Raw genomic sequence first — 21,329 nt, 5'->3', positions numbered from 1 at the left:
CCTTGCAAATTATGGCGTAGAAGATCAATATAAACTTAGCACTTGCTGATTTTCAGAGTCTCAAAAAGGTGACCTCAAATTTACAAGCTACAAGTTATCAAACCTAAATTGATACACAATTCTTGCAAGCAAATATCGATGTCTGAAAATATGGAGGAACCAAACTTTTTCTATGTCCTCAAAAAGATGACTCTGGCTCATTACCACAAGCTTGTGCCTATTGCATTCTAAAATTCTAATCAAATCCTAATAAAATCCTAAACTCTAAGTCCAAGCCAAATCCTAATCAAGCTCCAAAAATATCCTAAGTAAATCTTAATTAATTACTATAGCTATTTGAAACCTCAATAAATATTAATTGAATTATTGATCTTGACTAAAATTTCATCTAAACTTCAATCAACAAGTGATTATCAAGGACACAAAATTTGAGAAGAATTAGACTCACTAATTGTAAGAAAAGCTCTCCAAAACCTCTCAGTTCCTAACTACTTTCTTTTTCCAACTTGAATGTTGATTTTTCAACAAAGTTTTTCTTTGCTCACTGTTCAATTGCTCCAAATATTGAGTTGTATGAAGATATCTAAGTCTAAATTGCTTTCACAAATTTTTACTTTAATCAAACTGGTAGATTTTGTTAGATTGTAAAATCCCTCACCTACTTTAAATTTTAATTATTTAAGACCATAATCCACAAAAACTCTCATACGCTTCAATCTAACTACTCGATTGACCTCAAATTTGTCACACACATTTACAACAAGCACAATGACAAACTACCAAATGTTTACTTTTAAATATGCTACAAAATTCATAAAATCTTTAAATTTATAAACTTATTTTTATTCTCAAAATCTATATCCACCAAGCATATCACTAACTTTGAAAATCACTCAAATCCTCAATATTAATTCAAATGAAATAAACCAACTTTTAAAAATATCTTCATAAGTTTGCTCCCTAATTTCACTCTTTGATTGATAAAAGAACTATAGAATTGCTATAGATACACCATTTTGTCTCTTGGGATCTCATTTTGATCCAAGTCTCAATTGGTCCTCTTCAAGTATCAATTTTTAGTAATTTGAAGTAATTTTTGCTCAAATCTATTGTTAATTCTCTTTTTAGTATGTCTATATTGTTTACTTATCTCATTTACTTTGATTTGAAGCATTTATGCCCTTACAAAATAAATAGAAGTTCCTTCTACAAAAGACAATATTAAGACTAAACTTTTTATTACCCTCCTATCATTTATCTTTGTTTTTTACTATATCTTTTTATTATGCTCTTTTATAATAACATGTATATTTTTATTTTTCATCATATAGTTATGTTATTACACAATAACATGCTTATTTCTTCAAAGTTCTAATTAGTATACAAGCATCGACATGTGTGCATGTATTTAACTAAATACCACAATCTTGATGGCTAAATAAGTTGTAAAAAATAGGAAATTTATCTAAAAGATAGTAATCCAAAAAATCCAATACAATCTAAAAGTTGAAAAAATATAAGAAGTTCAAACTTAAGATTTGAATTCCTCAAATACAAGAGTCTTGAAAAATCAACCAATGTTATGACATCAATGTTCTAATTCGAGCAATGGAAAGAAAATCCACACAAATAGATTGAGACCTTTGATTCTAAATCGAAGACCCAAATTTGAAATCTTCAATTTTAGGCACAAATTCTTCATAAAATGGAATCAATAGGAATTCTTTATAGTAGAATGGTATATGAAACTTTTACAAACCATACTAGGAAGACCATCAATTACACCAAAAATCCACAAACCAAATAGAATTGTACTAATTTGCCACAAAGAACTAAAACTTACCAAAGATTGTGGCCATCACTAACCACCCTTTTGCCTTCACAAACCTCAAATCATAGAACTTTTGCAACTAATAGAAATCATTCATCATTGTCTTCTTCTCTATTTCAAAAATGATTCAAGCTTTGCCAACTACATGCTAGATAAAGGTTGTTAAAATAACAACACCTCAATTGTTTCAAAGACAATCAAAACCTACAACACTTTACAGCAATCTCGTCAACAACACCCAATGCTACATTCAAAGGATACAATTTTCCTAACTTAGAGAAATATTCCATCTCCCTATTGTAAATGTAACAAGAGGTAGATTGATAAGATGCTACAATGACAAAGATACAACAGTAGGGAAGAGCCAAAAGAGAAAGCAAAGCAAATAGGAAACTTAAGCCACTCTACAGAACTGTTGCAACCTAAGAATCAAATATGGATGCAAATACACACAAACACATACACACATATAATAGAATAGAACAAGAACTTGAAGACTAATGGAAAAGCCTACAATTAAATTTTCTTCTATATAAGATGATTCTTAAAACACATTAGATTGCGAGAAGAAGAAGAAGGAAGATGCAAACTTAGAGAGAGTGAAGGATATTGGTGGAGGCTTCAAGGAACAACATTATGCTATGTAGGTGTGTGTGTATGTGTATATGTATGAATTTGTTTTGATTATTAGATAGTAGGAGCACATTCTAAGATTGTCTTTTCTAGCTTTAGATAAGAGCATCTTGAAAATAACAACAATAACAACAAATAAAGAGAAAGCCATTCTATTTCTTCACTTAAGGCTTTATTTCAACATGGCATAGACTTATCAACTTGACCAGCGGACATGTGGACAGAGCATTTGAGATTCATTTGAATCTAAACTTAGTTAGAATCTTTTTGATGTAAAGAGAGGATTTTGTCAAAAAAACCTCTCAATTCATTATCACAAATACATTCTATGCAACAAATTCTTATCCACATGGTTCAATTTGCTTACTTTCCTACTTCTTGTCTAAAAACAATAGGTAGAGAGCTAATCTTTTGTCTAAATAAACATATTTTATTTCAAGGAGTTGATATGTTTTATAAAAAGTGAAGTTATACTTTTAGTTAAAACATTCTACTTGTACCATGGTATCTTTATTAACCAAAATTAAGCATTACTATATTAATTGGCAAACAATAATAGGATCAAAATTGGTGAAATAAGATAAGACTAATTGAAGTTTAGGATTTAGATCAAATATTAATAAGATTTTATATTGTAGAATATATAATTACCTTGAACAAAAACTTTAAGAATATAAAGGTTATCTAAGTTAGATAAAATTTTCTATAGTATTTTGAATTTAATTTAGAGTATCATTCTACTAAAATTGATATCTTCTTATGTATAAAGATTATACTTAGAAATTTTTGATCCAATAGCCAACCAATTTTATAAATAGAATATATCTTGCTTTAGTCATTAATATTATTTATGTTTATCTTAGATCTTATTTCTAAGATCTTTATAGTATTGATTTTTTACTTGATAAGTCAAGTCTTTTAATTCAAAAATTCCATTTCTATCAATCTTGGATTCTCTTATTTTGTGTTATATAGAAAAGTTTTTTTTTTTGGAATTCATCTTAATATTGCTAATTTAATATCTTCTTAGCAACAAAATCTCTATTAATATTCTATTTTGGATAAAATTTAGATTAACAATCTTAAGTTTAATTTTACTTCAAAAGACCTTTTTAATTTGTAGACTTTCTAACTCTACAACATAGTTTTGAAAAGTTTACAATTCTTTTATTTAATTATACTATCATGATGTAGATTCTCTTGAACTTTTTTCTTTGCATGTCAATTTTCTTATGGATGGTAATCATCACTCTTGGGCCACCAATTTGTGCAAACCTACTCTCTCAAAAGTTTTCAAAAATTTTCATTCAAAAGTTCATTTTCCTCAATTCCCTATTCTTCAACTTCAATATTGATTCTTGGTGGTTGTAAAGAGAGCCATTATTGTTGGACTTCAGCTATGGAAATATATCTAGTATTCTTCTATTCTTCTATGACCACTAAGAGAAGCCAAAGTGATTTTCAAAAGTTGTACTACTAAAAGCTGTCCAACCTGGACGAGCCTTGGCGCAAGTCTCCGACAGTTGTATACAATTTCTAACTCCAAGAGTAAAACTACTAAAAACTGTCGGAGACTTGCGCCAAGGCTCGTCCAGGTTGGACAGCTTTTAGTAGTGCAACTTTTGAAAATCACTTTGGCTTCTCTTAGTGGTCATAGAAGAAGAGAAGATGAATGGAAGGTGGAAGTGGTTCGTGTACAAGCTTTAAGTAATAAACTAACTAGCAATTAACGATTAGTGCCGAAAGGTCACATTCAAGTACCCAATGTGTAATAAATGTATCAATTCATTCACAGGAGTTGGTGAATTACAATCTCCTGAAAAATCGATTACTTGAACATTTCTACCTCAAACGAGGCACTAAGTCCGCATGATATGCTGGTTGCAAGCAATCTGCGAGTTTAAGTTCAATATTTCTTCAGACAGAGTGCAGCAGGTTCACCACAATGTGCTACAGAGCAACTCTGTATTTTGAAGGCTAGCGAAACAATGAGGCAAGAACCCAAGCTCACTATCTTTGCAAGATTCATTTGGATTCATACGTTGTATCTCGCAACCAAGGCAAGATATCTTGGAGCGTATTTTGCGCATAACATGTAAGCACAATGGCTTTGAAGGATCTGGGCTCAAGTTAACACGAGCATCTCTATGGTTGCTGAGGTCTTCAATTGCTCCTTTCTTTCATCGAGTACTCAGCTTCACCTTTCAGGTCTTGCTAATGTAGATGCCACTGAGAGCCCACCCTCCAGTGGAACTCATCTGCATGTTTGGATGAGTTCGTGAAGGTAGAACCTGCATTAAGCAGTAAGGATTGTTCAAAGAAATTTCAAACAAGCAGTACATCAGAATAAGATTATGCTGATATACCTCACAAATTTCGAAGTCACAACAGCTGAAGGCATGAGAAATCAGAAAACTCAGATTTTGCTCCAAAGCTTATTAATGAGCGTGAAAGCCAACATAACAGAATCATTCCCACAAACCCACAATTTTAAAGACAAGAAAAACACCTGGTATTCACGGAGCCAAGGCTCCTGAAGTTGCAGAGCAACTGCGATGCGCTCTGACTGCAACTTATTCATACATTCTGCAAGAGGCTGCAAAAAAAGCTGATCATTAGTCACTCAAATCGATGTAGAGAGATCACCCATATAAATTTTAAGCTGGAATACGTCATGTGGACACTACAAGAAAGTCTGAAATGCCTAAGTCCTTATGACAATCTTTTTTCACATCCTAACTAAAATTGCACCAAGTCTTGAGAGGTCATACCTGCAAATATGGGTGATAGATAACAAAAGGAGCTGAGGAAGCCAGTAAAGGTAAAAGCTTCTTCACCACTGTCCACGGATCTAAGAATGGAGCTCCTACTATCAAACTGTCATCACAACCACGCCAAACTAGTCAACTAGACCTTCGAGTGAGAAAAATTGAAGCTAAAAGGAGGTTGCTAAGTCCAACTTGAGGCCAATCTACCTGCAAAGTTATTAAGTCAACATTGATTATATCCTTACTTCACCATAAGAGTCAGGTAACAAGTGATCTTATAATATTGAGGGATTCAAGGAAATGATTATTCTCCTGTAATTGTTTTTGAAAGATCATAGAAGGAAACCTACCTGGTGAACCCTTCACGTCCCCAACGCTTCATGTCCTCTTCTGAAGCGAGTCTACCAGGTTTTATTGACTTGCCGGGTTCGAAATCATCTGATCTTGATTGAGCCCTCCTTTTAGCTGTATGCTCACTTTCAAGCCTAGGTGTATCCTCTAAGTCGACGATAGCTGCAATTACAACCACCCTTATAATCAGTCACTACAAGGAGCGCACACTTTAATTGCCTCCACTACAAAATAACTCGTATCACATACACCAAAATAATGTACCAGTAGACAATCGTTAGCTAAAAAACATGCTCTAGTTTGAGTAATTTATCACCTTTCCTCTCTCTACCGACCAGCCTTTAGCCTCATTATAGTTTCAGACATTGTTAAATCTTGTTGCCCAACGTTGGGTTGACTAGACTAATCTTACTTAAACACGAAAAGGATCGTTCAGCTCATGCAACACCACTTCGAAAAGTCTGGGGTCGCTTGATCCGCAACGAAAAGGTCAAAAGAAATAAGAGCATTCCCTTAAAAAGACTCAAAAAACATCTCTTAAAACCTGAAACTAACGTTTGACCATTAAACTCTAGATTCTTTTTAAAGGCTCTCGCAAGGGCGAAATAGTCAACTCCGACAGAAGACTGTACAGCTTTGACAACTACTAATGACCCGTGGATAAGGGACTTACGACTTGTTGACACGGCTTTAGCTTCATTCAATATTATAGGAATACAGTCTTCCCCATCCGTTTCCTGCAAAGCAGAGTCGGTGGAAAATTTTGAAGCAGCAGTTCTGGCGGCAATAAGCTGTGATGCAGGAGCTCTCACCACCCTGAAACATTGGACAGACCAATTAAGTAAAGCACCTGACTAAACAGACCCTGCACGCACAACAGAAGACTTCGATCAACTTGTATTTAAGTGTGAAAACCATAAGCCAGAAAAAAGTTGACGTCAAGTCTATGAGTTTGGTCACCAACAGCCAAGTAAAATAATGTTCGACTGAACATGGAACTCGTAGATAGTGGTAGAGGAAAGACACTGAACATGAAATACCTGCTGGATGTAGATGCATCAAAATTGAAGAGGCGCACCATATCTATGGTTTGTGGCTTGCTTGTGTGGTATGTGCTGCAGACAAAACCGTAGCCTACACCGCGACCAACCACTGCTCTACTTAGCTAATCTCCGCATAAAGTTCAAATTGAGGGATTTACGTGTAGGGGAACAAAGCAAAGCTAAAACAACACAAATGACAACGTGAATATAAAAAGTTCCATTGACGATATACAAGAATGACAAATCAGTGAAACCACATTACCTCCCAATCGTTCAGCTACAGAGGCAGTGAGTAGGCCTCCAAGCATGTCCAGTACAAGAACTTCGGCATAACCCCCAACATTTGCAAGGGAAAGTATGAGTGACAACATGTCCATTCGCAGGTGTCTGAAACAAAGTGAATCAGACAACATTAAATTACCCCCCTCGAAAGAAAAAAGAGAAAAAAAATAGATTAAAGAGAGATTAACATCGACCACAAAGTGCCAATTGGATACTTGTTTTAGTATGAAATACATGAACACAATTGCCCATACCACACAAAAATATACCAGAAAGCAATCATAAATAAAAGTGAGATGGCAACAGATACTTTACCCAGTTTTGTTGGGGTCTTTAGCGAAGTAAGCCTCACATACACTATTCAAAAACGCAGGTGAAAATCTATCAGAATAGCCCAAAATAAACCTTACGTTTCACCTAAGATTAGCCCATCAGACCAAAAAATCTGAGTATAAGCTTCAGATAAACTTACAACACTTAATTTTGAATCAGATATTAAAGCACTTAGTGTGATATTTCAATACATCTATTTAAGGAAACTCGTGATTAATTCTAACAATACGTTGACCAGGACGAAAATATAAGTTTTGAAAAATCTAACCTTCGAGCAGACGGCCGTCGAACGACTACCCTTGGTGCATATTTTTTCTGTTTCTTCCGCAAATACTTTTCCTGCCAGTCGGAAGAACTAGTTAGAAACGCTCAACTCCAGGTTCAGTACAACTTGTCACTAAGCTCGATATTAACAACACTCACAGCTCCATCAATAAAGCAGCATATGGAAAAATTCTCGAGTATAGCAACAAATGACACCTGCGAGAATGCCGTCTTCGTGTGAAAAGTAGCACTATTTGCAACCAAAGCCTCCATTATCGCCCTTCCAGAGACCCCTTCACTGCATATCAAAACCTTCAGTCTAAAAACAGTTGAATAGAATGCTGCATTATACCACGGTGAGATCTAATTACACTATTGCAGAACCAAATCATATTTTGTACGCACAACTTCAACAGAATCAGGTGCGGTGACTTCATACGTGCGCATCTTGCTGATGTCTTCGGCAGAAAGTGTCTGAGCAGTATTATTATCAATCAGCGATCGATTATCTTTACCCTTGACTTCATCCCCTGGTGCTTCTTCTCCATCATCTTTCTCTCCTAACCCATCACGAAGATCTAAACATCGACAGTTGCTCAAGAAATGAGAAGTAAAAAAAAAAATCCAATAGCTCAAGACCATCACACAGTGCACTGCAATCCAATGTTACAAAAATGCATTCTTTAGTAAAAAGAAATTTTACTGACTAAGAAAAAGAAAAGAAAAAAAAAAGGGGAGGGGGGGGAGTGAGTAGTACTAACCTGCACCAGACGGCGAAACTCGAACAAAGGAACCTCCTTTAGCACCAGATTGCACTTCAAAAACGGACCCAAACGGGTGTCCAACAAGAGCATCCAGCCAGCATTTGGTGTTACCAATTTTCACACTTCTGTAAACCCAAACGAACGCCCATCGTGAACCCCCTCAATCATGAATCTCACGGCAATCAGCAAAAATCCACTCGCAAAACCCAGAAAAAAACATTGGCCAACGAACCACCGCATCGTACAACGCCGTCCATATTCCGCATTCTACCGCATTCTACCACATTCTGCACACATGATTCAAATCTCAACCAGCATTGACGTACCCTCCTCCCATCAAACCTTCCACCCACAGAAAACCCAACTCTAAAAAAACCAAACCTCCACTCCAAAATCATCCCAGAAGAAAACTCGAAGAGAATCCTGGCTACTTTAACGACCCCTGCAACATCTGAAGCACTTACGCATTCTTATTCAGGTGAGCAAATGTCATCTTGTCTCCATTGTTGATGTCCAAAAGTACAGCGCAGCCGGGAGTGATCATAGTTCCGTTGTTGGGCAAATTCTTCGTCTCCACTTTCTCCGCTTCTTTCTCCGACCCCATGATTCTTCGCAAGGTTTTGCACCTGCCCAAGGTTATGCAATTCGAGCTTCGCATGCAAGCCCTTGCGGGTTTCTGTCTACCAGAGTGATGGTTTTGGCTCTGAGTGAGCACAGAATCTCTTAAACCCTAAACCCGGGCTGGTCGGTCACAAGTCCTTTGTCTTGATTACCTCATCCGGGTATCAATTCCAAAAGCTGGTGATGTCGGGTAGCGGGGATCCAGGTATCAATTCCCAAGTGCCACGTGTGATGGTCTTGACAAGCTGGATCAGGAAAGGTGCCAACAGTCCTAAGTGATGTATCTTACATTACAAATGGAAACAATAAAAGTAATCTATGTTCATTAGCACAAAGAATTAGTGCAAAGAATTGTTTTCTAGGAAAGTGAGTAGAGACTTGTAGATTTTTGTAAAAAAGGTAATGAGTGGCTAGGTGACAAACTTGTAAGTTACAACATGTCCTCAAATAGAAATGATGCTTAGTGCTACATTGTATAATTCCAACATAATAATAAAGTATTGTTGGGCCTTCATTCCTTTGATGAATGTCATTAAATGTAGTGCAAATTTATAAACTCTAAAAAGTTGCTTGTGACCATAAAACAAACTTAAATAAATCATGTGTGCCCCCATGTACCCTTGGCCCTTTCAATTTATTTCGGACTTCGAGTGCATTCACAGGGACCAGGTTTAGAAAGCTGTATTTTGCAACATTTTGCTTCAACCTTGTATCCCTTTCTAAATATAGCAAGAAATCAATCACTGTTTATTGCTTGATATATTTATATCAACTAAAACTACTGAATCTGCCTTGCCTTATGATTTGAAAGGAATGCTTATATGTAGTTTGAATGCATGGTTTCGCTTGCATTCAGCCTTATGTCCCTGCCTTGTGCCAACCAATCTAATATCTGAGCATGCTCTTCAGGGCAGATTCACCTGGTTCACATGCAGAGATGATACACTTAATGCACAAGAGAGCTATCTCAGCTTCTTTGAGGTTGATCAAATTCAATCCATCTCCCTTGAGCGTTCTGCAACATGTGTTCCAAGATACTCTAGCTATGGATCGTTGATCGATTCCCGCCCACATAAAATTCTTCAAGTGGGATACAGCTCGTTTGAACTCCATTCTGGTTCCATGTCTTGGCATTTCATAATAAAATACCATATCATGCAACTAATTGCCCCAAACACTATCCAAATCAATGTCGAAAATTGTACACCATCGTGACTAGAATGGGTTTTAACAGTCTGAAGGCCTCTATGTACAAAAAGATTTTGATGACCATAATCCACGGTTGATGTGTGGACACCATTTTCATATTCTGCATCGCTATTTTCTTGCGTGTTGGTGGTAAAAAAAACTGTAATCCGGTAGCTTCACCAAATTTAGATTTAATAAGGGACAGACATTAATGTAGCTATTTATTAAATCCTGGGAGCTACTAAGGTCAGGTAGAGCAATTAAGCTTGCACAATTAATTACCATAAGAATCTCTAGTGCCGGTAAGCTCTTCACATTGTCCAATCTTGTCAACAATTGACATTTCTGCACAGTAAATATTTTCAAGCACGGCCAAATTTTCAAATCTGGTAGATGTTTTACTGGTAATATGTCAAAATCAATCTTCTGAAGGTGCAGACAATGTTGAATACCTGAAATGTCTTCTACCTTCGCATCACAGATACATAAATAAATCAAGCTTGATATCTTGAATTGAGGCAATGTTTTCAAGTTCGGACAATTCCACATCCGGAACTCCCGTAGACTCGGTGAAATGTCAAAGTCCTTGTCCAAATCCTCCAAAGCCACACAGTTGTTTAGTTGAAGTTCTTCAAGCTTGTGCAGATGTTTGTGGTTGGGTAATATTTTTAATCTCGTCCCAGAAAGATTGATTACACGTAATTCTTTCATGTTGGAAATCCATGAGAAGTCTTCGATACCAGTGTTGGATAAGTTCAAATATTTCAAAGTTGTAAATGCTTGAATTCCAAGGAGGTCTTCAAGTTGTGTGGCATTCCTTAATAAGAGATGGGTAAGAGAAAAACCAGAAATTCCATGTAATTTCTTCAGAACAGTAGCATTGCTGAGAACAAAGTACTGAAGGAATCGAAAGTTCACCAACGAAGGAAACTCTAGAAGAGAAGAACAACCTTCTAGTACAATGACTTGTATGAATTTTGCAGCTTCAAGACCATAAACTCTTTTCAATTGTTGGCAGTTGCCAATCGATAGTCTTCTAAGCTTCACCAAGGAGTTTATATTCGCCATTTCTTGAGAAAGCGGTATGTTTGACAGATGAAGATTTTCAAGGTTGCAACAATATGAAAGATCTGAATTGGTCGGAGGAATATTCGGCCAGTCCTTGTTTGATTTTAGTTCCAATGATTCCAATGACTCCGAACCAGTTAAGCTTGGATAATCTCCTTGAAATCCATCCCAAGAAATAGATCGAAGGGTTTTAACACCTTCTACAAAAATACTCGTCAGCTGAGGACATTTGTTTATTTGAAGAAGTGCCAAATTCGACATACCACGAACGTCTACAAGTCTTAGATAGTCGCATTCTTCCAAAGACAACAATTCCGCTTTTGAACACGTGCACAAGATCCCTTCGGTTAGTTCAGTGATTCCTTGATGCTGAATGCGAAGCCTGCATGCTTGGAAATAACGTTGATTGTTTGTTTGAAACAGATAACATCTTGGATTGTGTTTGACCTCGCTTTCAACCTCCATTTGTATGAAGTCACGACACAGGTCATGGATGTATACTTTTCCAGAGTTAAGATCACAGTGTTCAATGAGGGACTTTACTAGAAGCTCTTTGAGCTGCAGAAAATGTATGCCATTAGGAATTAGTATCGTATGTAGTACTTTTCGTTACATAGATACTAGTAAAGGTTGATTGTTCTAAATATATGATATAAAATAAACATTTCTTTCTGCAAACGTTGGTAATTCATGTATAAAATGTAATTTTCAAAAGTCGAAAGGGATAAACTTACCAACTTCACGAGAGCATCTTCATCTCTTTCACCGTGCACATACCGCCATACGTTATAAAAATATGCATGACTAGTCCAGTCAGCTTGATATACTGCAAGATCTATAAACATCCTCTGATATAGTGGACGCAAGGCATCGTACCCTGATCTTAATATAGAAAATATGGGATGTATATTTTCTTTGGTATACTGCTTGAAATCAAACTTTTGCCACTCTTGTGCAACGGGGCCAACTCGGACACCCAACACCTTCAAAGCAAGTGGATGATATTCTGATGTAGATATGTCAACTTTAAAACAACACTGTTCCACAACCTTCCCTAATGCATTCATCTCTCTATTAGAAAGACTTGATAAGTCAGAACCTGCATGATAGCTGAATAGTGCAAAAGCTTCGTGTTTTTTTCAATGCCGGAACCCTAAAGCATGCATTTGATGATATTTTGAGATTTTTCAAAATATCAATGCTTCGAGCAGTTACTAGAACCAAACTCTCCTCTGCAAAAGGAAGAGAAGATATGTTTTTGCTTCCTCAATTGATGCCTGATTGTCTGAAACATTATCGACAATTAAACATATATATATATATATATATATATATATATTGAGGCCAATGGTCTTTCAAAAGCTTTAGTGCTTGCACCAGAATCCACCAGAAAAGAAAATGAATGAATGATTGAGTTATCCGATGTAATATTTTGTACAATTCAGGACATAGTTTATTGACAACTGTAAAGAAAACACAAAATAGTGAAATATTGTACCTCAGTCCATACGACAGAGTCACTCAACTCTTCCTTTGATGTTGTAGCAGTTGGGAGAGCATCTCTTTGCAGTGCTTCAAAATCCTTCACAGTCTTCATCAAAGTGTTCGCTAAGTGTTGTCGCTGCGACCACCTGAACAACGGAACTCCCATATCGTCCACCCGATATGCCCACTGGGGACTCACTGGTTTGGCAAAGCTCAGTTCCATGAGTCTTTGATTTGGATTCGGGATTCCCTCGACGGCGGTCATAAGGTGCTCTTTCGAATGTCCAGAAGGCATGTCTGCATCGTCCACTCCATGATAACACTCTTCGCAGGGTTCAAAATCTTCACACACTTGGCAACGCCACCGTCGTCTGAAGATTGGCTGGGACTCACAGCAATCGCATTCATATGCATATGGACGTTGGGGATGGTCATGTACATGACCCAGCTCCTCCTCCACATAATCGTTTGCTGCGTTGTGACAATTCTCACAAAGTAGATAAGTGGGACAACGAACGCATTCCCAGAACCTGATGGTCTGTGCTTGTGCGTGCCACAAGCAGCGCGGTGATCTTTCACAGGGGCTGTCATGCCTGTGCCTTCAATTATAGTATGAGAGGAGTTGGTCACGGCTAGATGCACTGGACTTAACAGGAATGGACATAGATGGAATAATAAGAGCAGAGATATAATAATCAGAGTACTCAACTTGCCATAGGTGTGAAAAAAAGGAGCACCAGCAAGAGCATGTCAAGAGTGCAGCCGAGTACTTGCGCATCCGCTGATCAGCTTCCCATATTCGTCAGAATAAAAACTTGTGTAGTGTAGTCGAGGTATACATGCAAAACGGTCTTCACCCGAAGCATGTTCAAGAACAAGTTGGGGACGCAGATACAACCGTAGATACAATGGTTACTAAGCAATGTCACCGAATCTCGTAGGAAAAACACATACAACCTCAAGTTTACGTCACTCCAAGGGAATATGTTTCTCCCATAGCTTGCCAACTATCTCTTGCAAGGTCAGTGAATTTTATAATTTCCATGTTTAGGGTTTAGGGTTACATGGCCGCGCATAGACACTGCCACTTGAAATGCACGTTGAAAAATTTCTCTTGGGGAATCACAGACAGACACCCGCACCACTGCGATTTATACCAAAAGGCGCGTGTCCTAGGATGCGTGCTTTCAAAATCCGGCAGTGATAAAGGTTTGGTTTCAGCAGTGGAAGTGGCAAGGGCATAGGATCCTAAGGATCGACAGTGTATATGCTGTGCACTTTAAGAGTTGAGATGCGCTTTATATTGACCTCCCTTGAACTGTATCTAGACAAATAACATCGAGGTGAAAGTTTCAAGACGAATATGTAGGGGTAATTGAATTGAAAGAGGATTTTCGCTGATGAGAAGTGTTCCAAAATGCTCCATTTCAGAGTAGATGCTAAGAAAAGGTTCTTGACTGGTTCTAAAAGAACTGTTTTCACAACACAAAAAAATAATCTGTAGTATCCACCAAGCTCATTATCACTTAGTACAACGCTTCGATCAATTCTGATATGGTGGACTAATGACAATTCTGGTGGATGCTGCGTTCCACTCCTTATTGATACTGAATATCACCACGGCAGAATTTGCAGGAGTTTCTTGTTTTGTTAGGTGAGCCCTCAGTGCAATGTGCTTCACAATGTAAGGAGGCAGACAATATCTATAATTCATTTGTCCAAGTCATAACAATCCCAGAAAGGAAGAAAGTATCACTTGTGGCAAGTGAACAAATGGCGAACCTGAGCCCGGAGGACGACCCAGCACAAAAAGAGACTTCATGTATTGTGCCTCGTCCAACCACTTTTGTACGAAGGTATGACTATTATTGTTTGTATGGGTTGATGCTCACGTATCTCTCCTGTGTCCCTCTCAATTGTTGGGCACATACTGACAACTTTTTAAGATTTTGAAATACCAAACCTAGACTGTAACGCAGACTGGGCCTACGGTCCCGCACTGCAACTGGTTGCCACGAAACCTTTGGCATACCCATCATGCCCTAAAGGGTTATCGCGCCAGGTCAGAATAGTCTAAGTCTAATTAACAGAGACTTCAGCTAGCAAGTCACGTACTGAAACACTGACTTTGATTGTAGACAACAATCCATCACCAGGCAAACTACCACAACCATATGAACTTGAATGCGCTCTATTATTTAACCTACACCTACAAAACCGCTGCATCTAAATCATGAACACTAATGGTCGTTGTACAGTAGCCCTCACTGGTCTGTCAAGATGGCCCATCGAAGCTTCGAACTATTTTGTTGTGATTAATTAGCTGATGCCCCAGCTGGTAATGCCTTTGTTACACGTGTTGTGCCATTTTTGGACCCAGAAAACATTTCCATACGTGAATACGGTACCAATTCAAAAGGGTCCTCTTCAAACACTGCACCAGTTTCATCTGATATCCTAGACAGGTCCTTCGTTGTAACACAGTCGTATTGAATCAAGTGCTCGACGACTGCGCTGAGGGTTCTTTGGTTTCTGTGTAGCATGTTGTAGCACCTCTCAGTAGCAATGAGATATAACTTCTGTATAGCAGATTTAACCTCTTCCTCATGTTTGTCACCCATCGCAATTGAGGTAGGAGAACCAGCCTTGGCGTATACAAGCGGGCTATCGTGTGGGCCCCATCCAAATTGCATTACCATCTCAGCTGCGATGCCCTCCGCATTCTCCAACTCTCCTTTGGATAAATTGTTATTTTCACCAAAAGGAAGAAGCAGTCGACCAGCAACATAAGACCCAAAACACAACACCAAGGATTTTTCGTAATACGACCGAGTCATAGTACCTGTTTCTTGATACCCTGCTTCCAACTGTTTTGTCAACTTGGTGAAAGCAACTCCTTCCCAAGAACTCGGATCAAGCCATGCCTGATCCAGACGATCAAAACTAGGAAGGAGGAACGCAGTCAAGGCTCGACCAGCAGCCCAAACTGCATGCGGGAACTTGTATTCTCGTGTCCAAATGACAGGAGGATTCTCCAGTTCGATTCCGGGTCGGGTTTCATTAAAAACATCCATAGTCTCAACAGCAGTTTCAAGATCTTCTTTGGACAGTCGCAGACCTAGCCAATCGATCAGATCTTCATTCCACTTGACCACCATTTTTGTCCTTCTGAACCACATAGGCAGAATTTGGTTAAACGTGGCAAGCCAGCCAGCAACACTGTTAATTTCATCATCATCCACAGGCTTTAACCCAACCGCGTTTGCCTCCAAGGCCCGAGGCACGCACTTCAACTGAGCGGGTGTGAGACCTGCGGTCTTATCTGCTACCTCGGCCCAGTCCACATAATCTACATGCTTTGGGTCCATAATGTCTGCAGCCACTTTCCGCAGAATCTGCTCCCGTTCAGTTACATTCGGCATTGGAAGCTGGATGGTTCGATCCATGCGTCCTGGCCTTCGCAGAGCTTCATCAATAGCATAGGGACGACTGGTGGTTGCTATAAGAACAACTCCTTCTTGGGTTTCAAAACCGTCGAGTTCGACCAGGAGCTGATTAATCAGGGATTCATGATCCTGCTTTCGAGTGTCTGATGTTGCTCCTCGCACTCCTGCAAAATGATCAAAATCATCCATGAAAATAATTAATGGTGAAACCTCCCGGGCAGTTTTGAAAAGTTCACGAACGTTGGATGCTCCTTGCCCCACCCAGGCTCCGCCTTCTAGCTCAGCACCTTGAAGCTCCACCATAGGAACCTTCGCTTCAGCTGCTATCGCAAGAGCTAGTGTCGTTTTCCCTGTTCCTGGTCCACCAACGATGAGCACACCTCTAGGAGGCCTAGCTCCCATTTCCTGAAAGATCTTGGGGTTCCGTAAGAAACTAATGACTTCATTGATTTCCTCTTTCACGGCGTCAATACCTGCGAAGTCCTGAAGTCTAACCTGAGGGTGTTTCACTCTCTTCATTTTATCAAATACGTTCTTGATAGGATCGATCTCATCTTTCTTAGACTCCCTGTTGATCTCTTTCTCCAGCTGTTCCTGTTTCTTCTCCTTCCACTGAGCTTCGTTCATAGCTAGCTTTCGAGGAGTGAATGGTGCCAACAGGAGTGCTCCAACAATAGTCACAAAAAAATAGAGGGGAATGCCTACGACGTAGGTTCGAAGTGGGAGAGAGATCCACCATGCTGGAGAACCAGTACCTTCACCATATCGGGCATCAGTCTTCTTTTGAGCTTCCTGCTGCCAAATCATAATATCAGTAGGCTCAGCTTCTTCAGCCCCTTCAGGCAAGTCGAACCCCAGAGCGACACGTGCCCGAAGTGGCAGAACTGCTTGAATTATTGGAAACCCAAACCGAACCATTATTTCCTCGAAGGTTTCAACCAATGTTTTAAAGTAATAGGGCCTGATTGAGGTCAACAGAGGTGAGTTCCAAATGTCCTCCAGCACCCACCAGATAACCTTAAACGGCAACTGGAAGAGATCCCACACTGGCCATTCTTTCAGTGGTATCCACATGAACTCAGTACTTACAGGAGTTCCCTCAATGGACATATTTATATACAAGGAGTCAAAACCCCCTGCTTCATGAAGCTGTGCGTCTAGGGCTGGAATATCCACACGATATTCGCGATCATCGCCCTTCAATGTCAAGTACATGATACCCCGGTCATGACGTACACGAGCCTTGGCAACCAGTTTCTTGGTCACGGAATAAGAGGCCGCCATCGGAGACATTTCCCAACATTCTTCCCTTTTATTGTACCAGGTATCGGCTAATACCCTGTCTCTTGCAACCAGGATCTGCACCTGTTTCTCCCTAACGTAATCCCGACCTTCCTCCGGAATATCTTCTCCTAATTCAGAAGTATCTATAAGAAGGTCCGAAGTTGAAAGATTGTTCATTGTGTCATCAACAGGGATTCTCACGTGGCCAATGTCCTCGTCTTCGCCTTTGCCTAAACATTGTCTGACTTGACTATCGAACTGTGCCCTCAATTCGACTGCTCTTTTCATTTCATTTTTTATTTTATCAATAAGCTCCTGCGTATCGGCATCAACTTCCAATCCGGACATCTTATATTCTTGTTCCACACCAACTGCAAGAGGTAGCAGTGCTTGCTTTCCATGTGTCTCACCTGCCAATTCCAAGTCTTTGATAACTCTTGAAACGTCTTCTTCTCCCATACTACTACCAGACTGCCTTTGAAGCTGTCGTTGGTACACCTTTTCATATTCGATCATACCCTGATCTTCAACGCTGGGAAGATCATCAAAAAGAGCCTTCTCAATCCACATTTGTTTTTCCAGCATTTCCCTCTCGAAATCCGACACCTTCTGCCAGAGCTCACTACAACGAGTTTCAGCATCTTTAACTAACGACTCTAAAATCTCTCTTTGCTTCCAGTTACCATCGTCTGACCCATCATCAAAATTCTGTAATTGTGACTGGGCAGACAAAACCTCTTCCTCCACGCTCTCAGCCCTCTTAACGGCGATGTCTCTCTCTTTCATGAGTTGGTCGATGGTAGAATTCAACTCTAAAACCTTCTCCCTCTGTAACTGGAGAGCCCCTAGAGAAGTCATACGCACTGCCTCTTCAAGCTTTTGAAAGAAAATCGCTCTTTTATTAGGTTCGCATTCGGCCTGTTCTCCCAAAGCTTCAAGCTCCTCCAGCTTCTGGTCGATCTTGAGAGCAACACGTAATTTTTCCCTCTCAAGCTTCTCTAGCTCCTTCTGCCTCTGAAACTGCTGAATCTTGACCTCACTCAACTCATCATCACTGTCCTCCACTTCCTCCCCTTCCAATTCAGTCGTGGCCTCTGTTACGTCATTGCGGACTGCAACAGCAGGAGCTGCAATGGCAACTTTCGAGAACACCCTAGGCCCAAACCCTACTGCAGCAATGACCACCCCCAATGCCAATGCCTTCCCCATGTTTCGAACACACTGTGAAACACTTTCTATAAACACATCAAATTTACTATTGTCCATAAAATTTTCGCCATTACCAAGCAAACCTACCCCGCCATTTCCTCCGAAACCACCATTTTCGTCACAACAAGTACACTCGTGGGCACCACCTGCTACAGACTCACATTCTCTCGTTACGGACCCATGGTTGGAACACCCAGAAAGGGGCGAAATCAACGTCGACGGGCACTCTGCAGACGTCCGAAAGTCCAATTTCTGCACCGAGTTTCCATTAAAATCGCCCGAGCAGCAAGATGCTCTGATTAAATTTTCCAACCTAAAACAAAGTGACAACCCAAGCACACCAACTCCAAAAGCGTTAATTCGCTGAGGAGGCAACCCAATGAATAACAAATCTCCTCGCTGCGACCTCAACATGCTGCTCTCATTCCAACCCCGCGATGAATGCTTGCGGGCGTTGATCACCCGTCGTGGGCAGGTGCTAAGTAACCCCCTGAGCTCGCATTTCGAACTCAAGCCCGGTTCTCCGTGATGCAAAGCCCTCCCCCATTTCGACCCCCTAGAGCTCCTCGAGCACCTGGACCTACGTCTATTCCCACAGAAGCTCCACAGCGACGCGGCAGTGACAGAGGGGCAGAGCGCACTCATCCCTACAGACTTACTCCAACCCCTCCCACACCGCCTTCGATCCAAAACTCAATCCGAGTGTATCAACAATCCACCGTCCACAACATCTTCAACGTTCAATCAACCTCGCCGCGACAACCTCATCTACATATTCTGTCACTTCTGCTACCCTCTGGAGCTCCTCCGCACTCCAGAATCCATGGAATTGAGCACCACGACTCGCACACAGCACCAAATGCACCGCGAAGGGGGTCAAAATGTGCGCAACTCGACGCTGCTTCAAGAGGAATCAAGCCCAAGACTCCCCCGAAGATAAAGATTAGTGGATATGGGGTGATTCCGGAAGAGAGGGGAGATAGTCTCTACCGCAAAGATGCGAAAATTCTAAAACCCTAAATCCTTCTTACCAGTACCAATTGGAGAATTTGGACGCTCAAGTCCTGGTTCCGCCAATCAGCGCCCGGAGATGAGGATAAGGATACCTCGTATTAGATCTCGTTTGGGATGTGGTTCTAAGTGTAGTTTTTATCGGTGATTTGATTATGGGACTCCAGAAAGAGACCCCAGTTGGGCCGAAGCACTTGCTGTATGTCAAGACCTTACGCATAAAAAAGTGTAAAAAGGATGAAAATATTTTCTTGTTTCTTAGCTAGTTTATAAGTAATATTGTAGAAGTAACATCATGTGGATAACCAAATCATCTTCATGTTATAATTTTTTTTTATTTTTTATGTATAGAATGTTGATTTAGAGTATTCTAGGTCATTGATATTGTCAAGACATTAACCATATGTTTGAGATCATAATTTAAGGGTACAATGCTATGCACTCTAGATATGCTTTTATTTGCCATGGGAGTTGTATTTTCTCGAATTATCATTCAGAATGTGTTTGGATCTTTTTAGGATTGAAAAAGTTTAAAAAGTAACCTTCTGTACAATAGTGCACCTAACTATTCTTGAAAATGAAACCCCAGTCGATTCATACCTACTGCAAAAAAAATAAAAAAAAAATAAAAAAATCATGCAAGTAAAATATATAACTTTAACCAATATTTAAGAGATTTTTTAGGCTTGATTGTAAAATTCTCGTTTTTTAAATGATAACAGTATTGCTAAATGATAAAGAACTAACTTGAGAATACTTTGATCGATGTTATAATTATGAAATATTTTTTCACGTTTTTATTGATGAATAAGATTTGGTGTAATCAGATTTAAATGGCACTTTGTTTATTTTTCTCTACTGGACTAATTGCTTTGGAATATTATTTTAAGCACTTATGCCTTAATTTCACTCAATGTACAAGATTTTTCAAATATTTAGTATAGAATTTCTGATGAAAATTTTCAAATTCTCTTTATCCTATGACAAAATTCAGATTTTTTGTGGTTGTCAAATAGTTGTTATATATCATATCATATTTATTATCAGATATTACAGAATCACACAAAAAGAACTCTGATACATATAGTAGACAATACTGAAAATCAGAAGATTCATTTCCAATCTTGTAGCCAAATGGTATACTAAGATAAAATGTTTACTTCTGTTGGATTTCACATCATCCATATTAGGAAAACATGTATTTATAACGTCATTTATCTTATGGTATAAGAAGCTTGAACAATATTGGTGCAATTATAATAATGTTTTTGATTTGTTTCAGAGTCAGCCTGTAAGTATCAATGATACACTTTGCAGGCCTTGCCAAACCTTGTCTTTGGTTGCATTTAAATCTTCAACTTTCACAGTGCATCATGCAATGAAGTCTAAATGTATAGTTCCAAATACAACCTTCTGAAACAACACTAAAATTTCACAGTATTCTCCCCTTCTATTACACCCCAGCACACTGAAATAGCCATGTGGAGGGGGCAGAGAAGCTTACCAGCAACCAAGGACACAAAAGTGAGCTCAGATCTGAAAATGGTTTCTGGTCATGAAACCCTACTCCAGGTTGATATACAGATGAAAACACTTTCCATTTCCACGAAGTCCTGTGTGTGGGCACATGTCACCAATGACCCAATTGCAAAGTCACCATTGACAAATGTCACATGAAAGCTGATTCTCTCATACTTACTATCCAAATCTTCCATATTCCACCCCCATGATGTGGTGGAGAGGAATCA

At 39.2% G+C, this 21,329-nt stretch overlaps 3 protein-coding genes and 1 long non-coding RNA gene across 4 annotated transcripts; all 4 read right to left on the bottom strand.

The window, feature by feature from the left end:
- Nucleotides 1-4,231: 4,231 nt before the first annotated feature.
- LOC112290810 (uncharacterized) lies at nucleotides 4,232-8,954 on the bottom strand. Its single transcript, XM_024537520.3, has 13 exons — nucleotides 8,734-8,954; nucleotides 8,267-8,394; nucleotides 7,945-8,083; nucleotides 7,722-7,803; nucleotides 7,510-7,580; nucleotides 7,224-7,265; nucleotides 6,889-7,013; nucleotides 6,624-6,717; nucleotides 6,257-6,399; nucleotides 5,583-5,745; nucleotides 5,236-5,341; nucleotides 4,974-5,060; nucleotides 4,232-4,755 (listed from the first exon to the last, which is right to left on the bottom strand). The coding sequence occupies exons 1-13, from the start codon at nucleotides 8,925-8,927 to the stop codon at nucleotides 4,669-4,671; spliced, it is 1,461 nt and encodes a 486-aa protein (XP_024393288.1). The 5' UTR covers nucleotides 8,928-8,954; the 3' UTR covers nucleotides 4,232-4,668.
- Nucleotides 8,955-10,056: 1,102 nt separating this feature from the next.
- Nucleotides 10,057-12,227, bottom strand: LOC112290808 (uncharacterized). Its single transcript, XM_024537519.3, has 2 exons — nucleotides 11,881-12,227; nucleotides 10,057-11,704 (listed from the first exon to the last, which is right to left on the bottom strand). The coding sequence occupies exons 1-2, from the start codon at nucleotides 12,211-12,213 to the stop codon at nucleotides 10,208-10,210; spliced, it is 1,830 nt and encodes a 609-aa protein (XP_024393287.1). The 5' UTR covers nucleotides 12,214-12,227; the 3' UTR covers nucleotides 10,057-10,207.
- Nucleotides 12,228-12,244: 17 nt separating this feature from the next.
- Nucleotides 12,245-13,071, bottom strand: LOC149987971 (uncharacterized). The gene is made up of 2 exons (XR_016506135.1): nucleotides 12,645-13,071; nucleotides 12,245-12,378 (listed from the first exon to the last, which is right to left on the bottom strand). It is a non-coding gene; the product is annotated as an uncharacterized LOC149987971 (long non-coding RNA).
- A 1,245-nt stretch (nucleotides 13,072-14,316) lies between these two features.
- Nucleotides 14,317-19,552, bottom strand: LOC112290807 (putative inactive ATP-dependent zinc metalloprotease FTSHI 5, chloroplastic). The gene has a single exon (XM_024537517.3). The coding sequence runs from the start codon at nucleotides 19,213-19,215 to the stop codon at nucleotides 14,947-14,949; it is 4,269 nt and encodes a 1,422-aa protein (XP_024393285.1). The 5' UTR covers nucleotides 19,216-19,552; the 3' UTR covers nucleotides 14,317-14,946.
- Between the last annotated feature and the right edge of the window lie 1,777 nt (nucleotides 19,553-21,329).

Source organism: Physcomitrium patens, chromosome 13 (assembly GCF_059467195.1).
Source record: "Physcomitrium patens ecotype Gransden chromosome 13, ASM5946719v1, whole genome shotgun sequence".
NCBI classification, from domain to species: Eukaryota; Viridiplantae; Streptophyta; class Bryopsida; order Funariales; family Funariaceae; genus Physcomitrium; species Physcomitrium patens.
The sequence above is the reverse complement of the archived record's forward strand: the minus strand, read 5'-3'. Positions and strand labels throughout refer to the sequence as shown.